Here is a 15,020-nt window from a genome sequence, read left to right as displayed (position 1 = left end):
TCACCTAATTGACATAATGGAACCAATTGATCTTGCTTTTATTGGGATTTTTGTCCATTGTATTCTTTGGATGCCATTGTAAATGGTTGAATATAAATTAAAATATTCATAGATTTAAACTGTTAAGTGATCTGCGAAATTCTCTGTAAATGGCAGTGTCAGAAGTGTCACAATAGATTATGATATTCTCAAGTTTAATTGGCAGATTTTGAATGTTTCAGTTGAATTGATGTACAGAACCATTTCCCCCATGTTATATATTTCTTCTAATATTAAAAAAGAAGCCTTTTTTTAATTGCCATGTGGCAAGTTTCATAAAATGGTTTGTTGTAATTGTGATTTCTTGTATAAAATGACAGTTTTCTACCAATCAGCCTCTTTCTCAACCATTTGAACACACAGACACTCAGAGAGAGGGGAGGAAGCTGTCCAGCTGAGGGAGGATATAGCTAGAGTAACTGCCATCAATGAAGCCTTTCCCACTGTTATGAACAAACCAGCAGTAGACATCTGAACCTCTTTTCTTGTCACCTCTGTAGTCCTTCTGCCAACCCCTGATCAACACACAGACCGCAAGATTTTAATATATGATGGGCCGTGTAGGCAAACACTTTAAATACTAACATTTGACGGTAACACTTTGCAATAAGGTTCCATTTGTTAATATGAACCACCAATACTTTTAAAGCAATCTTGGTTAATGTTAATATATAATGCTTAATTGTGTATATATATATATATATATATATATATATATATATGTTTGATGGTGATGTACCTAGTGACAGCCATTTTGTTGCCTTTCACCTCCATTATGGCTTCTTTCTTTGTTGGGTCTGTACCTTCATGCACCGCATACACCTTCACCTTTGGCTCATTTGCAAACTGACCTGTTAGAAGAAAACAAAACATTTCCTTCATCAACATTGCCCACTTGCACACAAGTCATCGATGTAGTGTTGACCGACTCACCGATGAGACCATGAACCTTTGGGGAGTATTTGTTGTTGTTTGGCATGTAAATGCCCAGGAAGTCCACCTGTACAGGATGCTTCTTCCAAACACGATGCAATAGCACCATCGCTGAAATACCCCCATCAATCGTCACGTTAACATGTTGCTCCTTCACTATGGCAACCTTGATCCTGACAAACAAGGGTTATATTAATAAATGCATCAGCATATATTTAAATAGTGCTCAAAGGAATGCCTATTTGTTAGATTTGTCTGAAAACAACACAAAATCAAAGGGTGAAAGATACCGGGCTGTTACAATGAACACTGCTGAGGAAGAACTAATCGCTGGATTTGCCAAATTTTCATGGTTTGTGAAATTAAATTTCAAAAAGATATTCAGAGTTTTGTTTGCTACACTTAGTAGCTGGTAAACTAGATATTAACATCAGTTTTGCTTTGTTTTCTGTATGTGAAATAATCACTACAGTTGAATAGACAAAACTTCTGATCACTAAGTCTACACACATTTTCCACCACTTTGGTGTTTTTTTTTTTTTATGTAATAATTTGCAGGGGCTGCTGTTTAAAGTGGTCTGTCATTGTGGGATCAACTTTTTCAGATTTACCCACCCCTAAAAGACACAAAAACAAAACAAACTGTGTCTGGTTGCTTTACATGTCAGTCAGAGAGTATCTTCTTGTCTAAGGGGGCTTTTCTTGGCTAGAATAAGTTGCAAAGTAGACCAGACCTTATTCCAATTGTCAAAAGTCTGGCTCTGATACCTGTTGAGCATCAGCTCAGCTGTTGCTCCCCAAGAGAAGGAGTGATTGTTCTTGCCCTCCATCAGGTCAATTCTGTTGGTTCCTACTATGACTTGCACATCGTCTGTTTTAGAGTATATGGAGATGGTGCCAAAATATGTATATATTTTGTTGTTTTTCATCTTCTTAGACCCCACCAACTGACCATTGATTGTGACTTGAAAAAGGACAAAAATCCACATGTGATATAGAAATTAAATAAGGACTTCAGTTTTAAAGCCATAAAAGAAAACTGTTTTTCATGAATCTGGAGACATGTGGAGAAGTTACTCATTCCAGGGTCAGAAATCAGGTTGAGGATGTGTCCAGGTTTGGAGTCAATATTAAAGCAGATGTCCATGTTGGTTTTAGGCAGGTGGATGATGAAGTGAGGGTCATTGTCAACTGCATTAAAAAACAAAAGAATTTTACTGTATGCATATTGTTAATGCAACAAGAGAGCATGCGTTTATTTCAAATGAACAAGAAGTGGTATTCGCAGCCCATTTTAAAATCTATAGTTAATTCCTATTATTGCTGTAATCTTTATTACATTATGTTAACTGACATTAAAATACTGCATTAACTTTTGGCAGAATTTTAGAAAGGCTGCAAGTAGCCTAAAACAATGCCTAAATACCTATTTGGCTATTAGATAACATTAACCAACAGCCATCATCTGCTGAAAAACAAGTCTTTATAGAGGCAAAGCTATTTAAAGAGGTGCACAATAAGACCATGAATTTGTATTAAGACATTTAATAGGGATAATTTGGATTTTATGTAGACTTTAAGTTAGTGCTAAGCCACATTCCTATAAGGGATATCTCAGGAATCTCAGGAAAGCAGTATTCTTATAAGTTACTAAATATAGTTTGACTGAGCTGTACTACCGAGGTTGATGCGAACAGGAAAGATACTTTGATGTGCTCCAGTTGCTTCTCCGAGTGTAGGAGCAGGTGTAGGCAGAACCCATGGAGGATTTTGATAGACTACCTGCTGCACTGACACTGATCCTGATGATGGTGTGGTGGCTTGAAAAGGGAGGGAGAGAGTGAGATAGTGTGAGGTATCACACTGACCATACACAGAACTATTGAACAGTAGAGATAAACAGTATATCATGTTTTACCTAGCGTGAAGTGAGCAGAGTTTTCTGATTAATAACAGTCAAAAGAGAAGAGTCAGATTTATAATATCAGCCATTATATTGGTTATTGGGCATGACATAAAAAAAAATTAGATTGTTTTATATTTTCTGGAGAAAATGTGAGCGGTGCATACATGTGCAGATCTTGCCACCACATTTTATCATTGCCAGAGCATTGCTATGCGGTTGCTAAAGCGTTCTGAGTGGTTTTTATCATGTAGCTATGCGGTTGCTGGGATGTCTTGGGGTGGGGGTGGATTGCTAAGTGGATACTTACTGGTCCAAGTCAAAAGAGTCCTGCCACAAGTTTACATTATATCCTGGTATCTAGACAATTTCTATATTGTTGCATCCCTATTGAACAGAGTTTTTGTTATAAGATGAAATATAAACCCTTTGGATTGGTTACCCGAGCAGCAGCCATGTTTGGGGTCTATGGGTGAGTCGGCGATCAGTCTCTCTGTATTCTCCTGGTCCTGACTTTCCACAAGCATGGCCGTAAAAGGGGTCACAAACTGATGCTCCTCAGCCAGAGCTATGATCTGCTGGGTAATCTTACGCTTCTTATTTGCAGTAGGAGCTAGAGAGCTACACCAGAGAAATTTCACATAGATCTCAAGTCAATGTTAGAGGGAATCATTCATGAATCATAACAGATTAGGTACAGATGCAGTCCTTCTTGAGTGAACACAATGTTAGGGTCTTTCTCACCGTTCGGCTAGTAGTTGATTGACAGTCATGTAGGCCCACATCTGCCGGGCAAAGCCAGTGAATGAATGCTGCTGTGTGCTGAGCACAGAGTCCAACTCCTGAACATCTGCCTCTGTCTGAATGTTCAGGTCCATGTTAGTCTATAAGAGAAAAATACCTTTAATCAAGGCGGATAAAAAAACAAAAACAGAATTGAATATCTATACAGAGACATGAGTGATGTGGGACTCACAGCAGAGGCGGTGGTGAAGCTCTGCAGTGTGGTGAGATCTGTCGGATGGAGTTTTCCAGCAACTGTCAGCTCAGAACCACTAAAGAATTTATCAAAATGGTTCTGGGTCACATCACTCACAGCACTCTCTGGGAAGTTGATAGTGATCGTCCTCAGGAGAGGAGCAGAGACCTGACTGTAGAATGTCTGGAGAGAGACAAAACAAGAGAGAATTATCACCTCCCTGTCCTCGCTGAAACAGTATTCCTGGGATGAGGTAGAGATGGAAGATGGGAGAAAAAGGAAAACAAATTGATTGGCAAAGATTGGGAGCAGACATATTCACATGTCACTGAGGTAGAGCCAAGTCTGAAGACTTTGATTTGGGTCCAAGTCATGTCTCAAGTTGTTGAAGAAGAGTCCAAGTCATGTCTCAAGTCTTTGTAGTAGAGTCAAGGTCAAGTTTCAAGCATTTGAGTTGGAATGCAAGTCGACTCTCAAGTCTTTGAAGAAGAGTCCAAGTCATGTCTCAAGTCTTTGTAGTAGAGTCAAGGTCAAGTTTCAAGCATTTGAGTTGGAATGCAAGTCGACTCTCAAGTCTTTGAAGAAGAGTCCAAGTCATGTCTCAAGTCTTTGAGGTAGAGTGCAAGTCAAGTCACAGATCTTTGAAGTAAATTCCAAGACAAGTCTCAAGTCTTTAAAGTAGAGTCCAAGTCATGTCTTAAGTCTTTGGGGTAAAGTCTAAGTCATGTCTTAAGTCTTTGGGGTAAAGTCTAAGTCATGTCCAAAATCTTTGAAGAAGGGTCAAAGTCATGTCTCAAGTCTATGAGGTGGAGTTCAAGTCAAGCCTCAATTCTTAGAAGAAGAGTCCAAGTCATGTCTCAAGTCTTTGAGGTGGAGTTCAAGTCATTTCTCAAGTCATTGAAGTAGAGTCAATCTCAAGTCTCAAGTCTATTAGGTGGAGTCAAAGTCAGGCATCAAGTCTTTGAAGTGTACTCTACATAAAGTCTCAAACCTTTGAGGTAAAGTCTTTTAAAGCCAGGTCCTAGCCATGTCTCAAGTCTATGAGATGGAGCCCATGTCAAATCTTAAGACTATGTGGTTGAGTCTCAAGTCTTTTGTTAAAAGTCCAAACATGTTTTGAACTAGTTTGGATGCTTGTCATGTGGGGTTTATCTGGTAATTATTGTCTTTAAACCTCAAAAATATGCAGATTAGGACATTAAACCAGTTGATGCCATCGTGGTGAAGTGCTGCACTGGACAGACCACACATTCAAAATAGAAATAAGGAGCAGCAAAGAGTGCACAAGAGACTCCCTTGTTTCTTTTAAGCAATATATAGAGAACATTTTTATCTTTGAAGACCTACTAACTTGCATTGTTCACAGGTTTCTAATTTGGAGTCCAATTCAAGTCTGAAGTCAAGTCAAGTCAGTCAATATTTTGCACATTAAGTGCAACCTGACTCAGAGTTTCAGATCTCTGTACCTTTAATTGCTCTGAGGCATCATGATTGGCATAGATCCTCTGGGCCATGCCCCTATTGTCCATGGCAATTCGCTCCAAGAAGTCGAAGTCCACATCAAAGCCAATACCAAGAGAAAAGAGAGAAAACTCCTCCCTCATCACACGCTTCACATTCTTCTGAATAGTGCTTAACTTTATTTCTCCTGAAAAAGAAAGGAAGAGAGAAATAATAATCTTTTAGAAACTAACTTTATTTCTATAAAAAAACTTTATTTCTGTAAGCTTGAGTCTACAGAAAACTTCAGGACTTAAGAGTGGATATACAGGAATTGTCTGTGATAAAATGTAAACATGAAAATGCTCTGACCCACTGTTGGGTCTCCATCAGACACCAGGATGATCATAGACACAGAGCGTGGGTCGATCACTCCCTGATTGGATGCTCTCACCAGCATCTGCACAGCTCTAAGTAAAGCCTCATTGATGTTGGTGCCTGGGGACAAATGTGAAAATCTCTAATAAATCTCTGCTAACCATCTGTCTCTCTCTCTCTCCTTATCTGTCTCTCTCACCTCCATTGGGTTTTATGCTCTTGATGTACTTCTTGGCTTCATCCACCTGGATGGAGGAAGCTTGGACCAGATCATCTCTCCAACAGCGGACGTTGTGGTTAAAGTCTATGATGCTGAAGTAGTCATCCATTGATAGGTCATCCAGAATAGCCTTCATTGCCTCAACTGTCTGCAAGTAGGTAAGTGAGAGAGGTATCTTTTTGATTTTCCAAAATGTAAAGATCTTTTGAAATCAAAATTGGAGTTTATGGCAGTTAGTTCATGTCTGCTAGCTTTGAGGTCATCTCTATGCCTGTTTACTCCTAAAAGTTGACTAAATAAACTATATACACATTTAAAATGTGCAGACTTTCTCTTCCAGGAAAATGGAAGGTTACCATAGCAAAACACATCCATACCTGTTTCATCTTCAGTCCCCACATACTGCCGCTCACATCAATGACAAAGACGATGTTTTTGGAGAGAGGTGAGAGATCAGACGGAGCAAAGAAGTGAACAAAATGACCGTCGGACACCTGAGAAATTAAGTATAGATAGATAAATTGCATCAGCAATGCTCTCTTTAATTGTGAACATATGTTTGTATACATGCTCCATTGTGATAATATACTTTGTATATTTCTGTCAATTTTCACATATATGAGTGTACATGCAAACCTGTAGTTCTCCAGCATTGCTCTCTCTCTCCACATCATATTTTACAGTGAAGATGCCATCCACAGCACTTTCTGTGCAGTTTTCACACTTGCGCTGCTGCATTAGGGTTGGTTTGAACACCACATGGGCTTTGTCTTTTGTGTGTGTGACTTTGGTTAAATAGGAAAATTGCTCTCCCAGAGTGTTAGGGGCTGTTACAAACTTAATGCCTTTGGGCTCAAATATATACACGTCAACCTGAGGAAATACACACATCACACCATATTAGAGGTCACATGATGCATGTTCCGTATGTATACACACGCATGTAAGCATAGACATGTGTGTATACTTGTGAAACTGACTTGTAGCAGTGGAACCAGGCGTCCAGGTTGGATATGTAAAGTGTGCTGGTAGATGCCCAACTTCCTCTGCAACATTTCCTGATAGTGTAGCTCAAACTCCACCTTGCTGCCAGGAAGAACATGCACCTCTGTCTTAAAGGTCTCCATTTCTTGAGAGTTAGTTCTGAGAGATAAAAAGATGTACTGTATATTATACCTATATTGAGCATTATTCTCAGCCAAACAGGATATAATTATGTAAAATTCAGTATATATAAATATAAATAAAAATAGTTATAAATCTGAATATATGCCCTATTTATAAATACTGAATTTATCAGTGTAAATCCGAATATGTAGTTATAGTAAATCTAAATATACAGTATGCCCTATTTATAAATACTTAATATATTGATGTAAATCTGAATATCTAGCTTTATTCTGAATATATTGTATGCCCTGTTTATAAATACTTAATTTATAGATGTAAATCTGAATATATAGTTATTAATCTGAATATATAGTATGCCCTATTTATAATACTTAATATATGGATGTAAATCCGAATATGTAGTTCTAAATCTGAATATTTCCCCTATTTATAAATACTTAATATATGGATATAAATCTGAAAATGTGGTTATAAATGTGAATATATGCCCTATTTGTAAATCCTTAATATATGGATGTAAATCTGAAAATGTGGTTATAAATCGGAATATTTCCCTTATTTATAAATACTTAATACTGTGTAATACAATACAATGTTTACAATACAATGTAAATCCAAATACTGAATATATCCATGAAAATCTGAATGTGTAGTTATAAATCTGAATATACATCCTATTTCATGAGTCCCCCAGGATTACTTAAATAAAGTAGGTTAAGGTTAATAGTCAAGGAGGAGTAGGGGTGGTGGAGGAATGCTGGAAGAATCGTCACAGGAGTGAGGGTAAGCAGCTGCTTACTGTATATGTGCTTGTATTATGATTGATGGGACAAGCCTGACAAGCTCCTCACAAACCTTTGTTTACAACTCCATTTATAAATACTGAATATATCAATGTAAAATCTGAATATGTAGTTATAAATCAGAATATTTCCCCTGTTTATAAATACTGAATATATCAATGTAAATCTGAATATGTAGTTTTAAATCTGAATATATGCCCTGTTTATAAAAACTATATATATTAATGTAAATCTGAATATGTAGTTATAAATCAGAAAATATACCCTATTTATAAATACTGAACATATCAATATATCAATGTAAATCTAAATATGTAGTTATAAATCTGAATATCTGTCCTATTTATAAAAACGTTATATATCAATGTAAATCTGAATATGTAGTAATAAATCTGAATATTTTCCCTATTTATAAATACGGAATATATCAATGTAAATCTTAATATTAAGTTATAAATTTGAATATATGCCCTATTTGTAAATAATAGGGTATTTGATGTAAATCTGAATATGTAGTTATAAATCTGAATATTTCCCTTATTTATAAATACTGAATATATCAATGTAACTCTGAATATGTAGTTATAAATCTGAATAGTTCCCCTATTTAAAAATACTGAATATGTCAATGAAAATCTGAATATGTAGTTATTACTCGGAATAGATACATTTGAATATATATTCAGGATGTAGATAAATCAGAAGTATGATGGATGGATGGACGGAAGGACTGATGGGTGGGTGAATGGATGTGTAGTACCTGACAATACCAGCAGCTTTCCCACGGGCTCTTGCTTGAGCGTAAAGTTTCCTCGCCGCTGTCTTTTCCTTCACCGAACCAACGAATGTGATTCCATTTACATTCCTGAAAAGCAGCCACTTGTCATACGGGACGTCCATGTGTGTTTATGTGTTTGTGTGTGTGTTTATGCTCTCACATGGTGAAGTTGTTAATGAAGGCCCGTTTGGGGATCTGCACGTTGAAGCTGATGCTCTGGGCATTGGGGCCCGAGTTAACCACAGAGCTCTTGACTGTGGTGTGAGCGAACCGGGACGTGATCCTACTCTCCACCTTATAGCTCTTAACAGTGATGTCATTCCCCTGAATCGCCTACATACACAAACAGAACTCATTAAATAATTTTTTTTTTTTTTTTAAACGGAGTACTTTATATGGCGTTGCTATGTTAGGGTGTTCTGGGTGGTTGCTAGTGGTTTCTATATGGCCCATGTCAAAAGAGCCCAGCCCCAAGTCTCTATGATAATCTGGTCTTTAGATATGGCTCAGGTTTGTTCTTCAATGTATCATGATGGGATTTTACTATCATCTATCGCCTATTGTCAACCAGGCAAAGGTCATAAGTTCAATCACTTAGCAAGGCACACCGCTCTCCTCAATAAACCGCGTGATTTTAGGTATCATTCATGTCCATAGCACAAACGGTGCAGGATGAACAATGTGCCAAAGTTTCATTATCAGCATTAAGAGTTTGTTGCCTTAGCAAGCACTACTAAAAAGTAGACCACACATATATTTTGTTGCACAATGTAATAATAATTGAAATTTGAGCATACATGCTTGAAATCAATGTAAAAACACATGGTCTGAGATAAACAAGCTTAGTAACTAAAACTTATTAGGTATTTGATCAAATAAGCATCTCTAACAGAAGCAGAACAGCAACAGAGGGGAGTCAATAACCGTAGTGTCTTTAAACAAGTCAGTCGATTAATAGATTAGATTAGAGTTGAATAACAAGAGCATGATTACCTCAAAATCCTCTTCCTCGTCACTGGTCAAAATGTTCCTCTTCACACAAACAATAGAGAAATTATTGTATATTGTATACATGCATCAAAATATACAAAAGTGATTTTTTTTTTCTGTGCAAAATATTGCAAATGTAAATATCCAAATTGTTCAAACTTTAACATGTTTAAAATGTATTACAAAGCTTCATAGGCATTTGGTAACAGAATACATTTCAAAAGTCAAAATGCACTTTAAATATATATTTAAAATTGTTTGATTATCAGGGAAGCACTGCAAATTGCTTTGAATTAAAGTGTCTGTCAGTGTAATTTGTAAATGTAGATACAACATATTGACAATATAACAGAAATAAACAAAAAATGACAATATATTCAAAATACATACATATATACACACATATATATATATATATACACACACACACACACACACACACACACACACACACACACATTTGTGAATTTAATAATAAAAAAATAATATTTAGATTTTGTTTTTTTTTTCTTTTTTTGAAAGGTACATTTTGTTCAGGTCAAATTGAGTAACCTTAAGAAAGTCATTTTATATTCGTGACTCAAAAATTCCTGATATTTGTAAAATAAATATATACATATATAGAAAAAATAAAAAGCTTTTTTGAAATTAATTATTAAATTGTGTACACTCACATCACATGTATACAGAGTTATTGCAATTTATCTGATGGTTACACCACTTGACATTCATTATTTTTTATTTTATTTTTTTTTGGTAGAAAATACTATAAATGGTTTAAAAAATATTATGAAACCAACATGGACACAAAGATGATATTTCTATGAACTTGATGTGTTTTAAAATAGATTTTAAAAATATTTCTAATTTTTATGACCTTAGATAACCTTATTTGTTAATGACCTAATACTGTATATTTTGGGCCATATATATATATATATATATATATATATATATATATATATATATACACACACTGTATATAAAACATATCGATAAAACAAAAGATATTTTTGCCAATAATAAAAACAATTTCCACTGACAGATAGAAGAAATGTGTTTATGTTAAAAAGAATTTATTGTTAAAATATTACTTTAAAAACAGTTGTGTGACACTACCACACTGGACATACACCTGACTCTTTGATCAAAGGAAATCAATAAAGGCCTCAGTGACACTGTGATCACATTAAAACCTTTCAAAAACAGCCATCTTCTTAAAAACAAGTGAATAAATTATTATTATTACAAAGATATTCTGCTGTTATTAATGTTGTTTATTAGAGAACATTTCCATTCAAAATCCTCTAACAACTTCTTAATGTCATATTGAAGCAGAAAAAAGGAAACTCACCCTGTATCTTCCAGACTGGTCATACTGATCCAAAGGACCTGACTAGCAAAAAATAGAAAATATACATTTTGATCAAAAGAACCATTCAACCCTCATCAACTGCACACACACACACACACACACACACACACACCAAACACACAGAAGAACATACACTCAGAATCTGTCACTTTCCATCTTACTGTTTCACTTTCCCACTCCCCATCGATGACAAACTCAAAAGCCCAGCTCTGACAGAAGAGCAGAACACAGAGAAGAAGAACTGGGGGCTTCATGGATCCAGAGAAAAGTACTCTCAACACAAAACAAAATGGCCAGCAAAATCCACGTGCATACACAAACTGTTTGAGGCTCAATGATCAGCCTCTGCAGACTGTGAGACCTCTGAGCCTCGTCAATATTTGTTGTGCAGCACATACCAAAAAAGAGAGTCGGGAACCTTTGAAATTTGACCAGCTGATGTTCAAACACTTTACCTGGAATGGAATGACACATATACGCTTTTGTTCATCTGTTGTCAAAGCAGTAATGTTTTTGGAAACAATCTGTTTGAACACTAAAATACAAAAGGGGTGTTTCAATAAAAAAAAAAAAAAAATTACTAGTCAGATTTACTTTTTTTTTTTTTTTTGCAAGTACATTTTAATGGAATAAAATTAAGTACAATTTACTTAATGACAGTACTGATTAAAGTGAGTAAATTTAACGTTTAAATTGATACAGTAACTTTTACCTTCAAATCTGATGTACGTAGAACTTAAATAAATTTAGTACAATTTAACTGAACATTTTATTGGAGGATTTCACATTTTGAAACTTCTTTTATAAACACATGCTTAATCATATGCCACATAACATACCTTACCAGCCTTACACAGTGATGTTTAATGTATGCTATGTAGTCTATTGGACAACATAACCTTACATTACTGGTATCAGAAACAAGATACATGGCTGCGCACGCAGACCTCAGCATTTGGTACGCAAACCATGATGACGGTAACAAACAAAAGGTAATTTTTGTAATCATAAATGAGTAGAAAATTAACTTCTGACTTCACAAAACTAGAAGTTACCAAATATAACAACGAAATCAACCAAAAAATTGTGCAAATATGCTTGCAAACAGTGAAACCATGCAAGCTCATTAATTATTCAAGCCTGTTTCATGCTGGGAACACCAGCTTTGAAAAGTAAAATGTACTCATTTTTATTTACCTGTGAAATTTACTCAAATTAGCAAATAAATATGACAAGGTTTTCTACTTAAGGATTGATACATGATGACGCATTGTAAAGATAACATACAATTACGAATAATATTTACTTACAGTGCATCCGGAAAGTATTCACAGCACTTCACTTTTTCCATATTTTGTTATGTTACAGCCTTATTCCAAAATGGATTACATTCATTATTTCCCTCAAAATTCTACAAACAATACCCCATAATGACAACGTGAAAGAAGTTTTATTTGAAATAAAAAATGAAAATAAATCACATGTACATAAGTATTCACAGCCTTTGCCAAGACACTCAAAATTGAGCTCAGGTGCATCCTGTTTCCACTGATCATCCTTGAGATGTTTCTGCAACTTGATTGGAGTCCACCTGTGGTAAATTCAGTTGAATGGACATGATCTGGAAAGGCACACACCTGTCTATATAAGGTCCCACAGTTAACAGTGCATGTCAGAGCACAAACCAAGCCATGAAGTCCAAGGAATTGTCTGTAGACCTCCGAGACAGGATTGTATTGAGGCACAGATCTGGGGAAGGGTACAGAAAAATTGCTGCAGCATTGAAGGTCCCAACGAGCACAGTGGCCTCCATCATCCGTAAATGGAAGAAGTTTGGAAGCACCAGGACTCTTCCTAGAGCTGGCCGCCTGGCCAAACTGAGCGATCGGGGGAGAAGGGCCTTAGTCAGGGAGGTGACCAAGAACCCAATGGTCACTCTGACAGAGCTCCAGCATTTCTCTGTGGAGAGAGGAGGAACTTCCAGAAGAACAACCATCTCTGCAGCACTCCACCAATCAGGCCTGTATGGTAGAGTGGCCAGACGGAAGCCACTCCTCAGTAAAAGGCACATGACAGCCCACCTGGAGTTTGCCAAAAGGCACCTGAAGGACTCTCAGACCATGAGAAACAAAGATTGAACTCTTTGGCCTGAATGGCAAGCGTCATGTCTGGAGGAAACCAGGCACCACTCATCACCTGGCCAATACCATCCCTACAGTGAAGATGGTGGTGGCAGCATCATGCTGTGGGGATGTTTTTCAGTGGCAGGAACTGGAAGACTAGTCAGGATCGAGGGAAAGATGAATGCAGCAATGTACAGAGACATCCTTGATGAAAACCTGCTCCAGAGCGCTCTGGACCTCAGACTGGGCCGAAGGTTCATCTTCCAACAGGACAACGACCCTAAGCACACAGCCAAGATAACAAAGGAGTGGCTATGGGACAACCGGCCAGAGCCCAGACTGAACCCGATTGAACATCTCTGGAGAGATCTGAAAATGGCTGTGCACCGACGCTCCCCATCCAACCTGATGGAGCTTGAGAGGTCCTGCAAAGAAGAATGGGAGAAACTGCCCAAAAATAGGTGTGCCAAGCTTGTAGCATCATACTCAAAAAGACTTGAGGCTGTAATTGGTGCCAAAGGTGCTTCAACAAAGTATTGAGCAAAGACTGTGAATACTTATGTACATGTGATTTATTTTATTTTATTTTTTTTTTATTTTTATTTTTTTTAAATTTGCAATGATTTCAAACAAACTTCTTTCACGTTGTCATTATGGGGTATTGTTTGTAGAATTTTGAGGAAAATAATGAATTTAATCCATTTTGGAATAAGGCTGTAACATAACAAAATGTGTAAAAAGTGAAGCGCTGTGAATACTTTCCGGATGCACTGTAAGCTATTACTACAAATGTAGAATTCACTTAATATATTCAAGTTCACGCTTAAACTAACTTATTCAATGTAGATAGTACTTAATCTTTTCTGCAATAGTTACTTTACCACACATCATTTTCAGTGCATTACTTCCTTTTATTTGCCTCAAAACCTTCAAATTAAATCCTTAAATCTTTCATGTTTCTTCATAAATAATATTAAACGGTGACCATTAGCTGCACTGGGGACCAAACTGTGAGATAAGGAAAGTGCCACCAGCCACAATCTCTCTTCTCAGATTAATATGGAAAAATGAAAATGGATTTATATCACAATGTATCATGTTTTATTAAAAGCTCACTTACTTCTATGCTTTTGACTGTGGTACTGTGGTGTCAGTAAAAACAAACAAAAACAGAAAAGGACTCCTGTGTAAGGTGAAACCTTTATCAAAGGGCACATATGTGAAAATAAAATGGTTAATGTTACTTGAATTGTGCCCTCATTACCCAGAATATTGCCCAATCACCCACCCCAGGCCCTCTCTCTCTGAATGAGTACAAAGTTTATTCCATTCCATTTGGATACATTTCTACACATCACTCTGTGCCACTTCAATAGTGTGTTATCTCTCTCTATAATTATTAAGGTCTGGGTGGTGATTTAGTTCAGAGTAATGACTAAAAGGCTCAGAACCAGTGAAGGAAATAGGCTTGGAACCCTTTTCATGATAATGAAAAGGTGCATGGAGCCAGACCGATTGCACCGTGAATTCAGAGACATTGAAAGTTCTGCTGCAGATTTCGGTCTGCTCTTACAGAAATTCGAATCACTGCCCCCAGTGGCCGAAGCTGGAAATGTTGTTGAACACATGGGCATGTGTGAGCTCCATTTTTTTAGAGAGGCGCCAAAAGCGAGTTTTTAGTTGTAAATGATGTAGTACTGTTGACATGATGAATGCATATTTCATTAATCCTACACCCTTACCCAAACCCAATCTAACCGTCAGTGGAATAAAAATGTAATTTTAGGGTGAAAACGAGACCTCTGAATCGCGCTCGCCATTATTTATGTAAATACAATTATTTCCATGGTTTTCACAGGACCAGAACACGCTATCAGTAGCGATAAAGGGTGAAGTAAAAACCATTGAATTTATGTAGAAAATGTCTG

At 36.6% G+C, this 15,020-nt stretch overlaps 1 protein-coding gene across 1 annotated transcript; it reads right to left on the bottom strand.

The window, feature by feature from the left end:
- Positions 1-5: 5 nt before the first annotated feature.
- On the bottom strand, positions 6-11,333 carry LOC127435404 (inter-alpha-trypsin inhibitor heavy chain H2-like). The gene is made up of 20 exons (XM_051688864.1): positions 11,131-11,333; positions 10,949-10,990; positions 9,598-9,636; positions 8,765-8,937; positions 8,587-8,691; positions 6,873-7,035; positions 6,529-6,765; positions 6,270-6,386; positions 5,872-6,040; positions 5,667-5,792; positions 5,321-5,502; positions 3,852-4,037; positions 3,620-3,759; positions 3,318-3,496; positions 2,652-2,792; positions 2,050-2,163; positions 1,741-1,936; positions 973-1,145; positions 779-890; positions 6-554 (listed from the first exon to the last, which is right to left on the bottom strand). The coding sequence occupies exons 1-20, from the start codon at positions 11,221-11,223 to the stop codon at positions 407-409; spliced, it is 2,835 nt and encodes a 944-aa protein (XP_051544824.1). The 5' UTR covers positions 11,224-11,333; the 3' UTR covers positions 6-406.
- Between the last annotated feature and the right edge of the window lie 3,687 nt (positions 11,334-15,020).

The sequence above is a fragment of the Myxocyprinus asiaticus genome, chromosome 45 (genome assembly GCF_019703515.2).
Source record: "Myxocyprinus asiaticus isolate MX2 ecotype Aquarium Trade chromosome 45, UBuf_Myxa_2, whole genome shotgun sequence".
Lineage (NCBI taxonomy): Eukaryota > Metazoa > Chordata > Actinopteri > Cypriniformes > Catostomidae > Myxocyprinus > Myxocyprinus asiaticus.
Note: the sequence above shows the minus strand (reverse complement) of the source record. Positions and strands in the feature narration are given on the sequence as shown.

Bases quoted from the DNA above. Each gene is read 5' to 3' on its own strand.
- LOC127435404 (XM_051688864.1), bottom strand. From the start codon at position 11,223: ATGAAGCCCCCAGTTCTTCTTCTCTGTGTTCTGCTCTTCTGTCAGAGC. The intron at 5,793-5,871 runs GTGAGAGAGACA...ATTTGTCCCCAG, and splicing joins GAGCATAAAACCCAATGGAG to GCACCAACATCAATGAGGCT. The intron at 1,937-2,049 runs GTAACTTCTCCA...TCCTTTTTCAAG, and splicing joins GATTTCTGACCCTGGAATGA to TCACAATCAATGGTCAGTTG.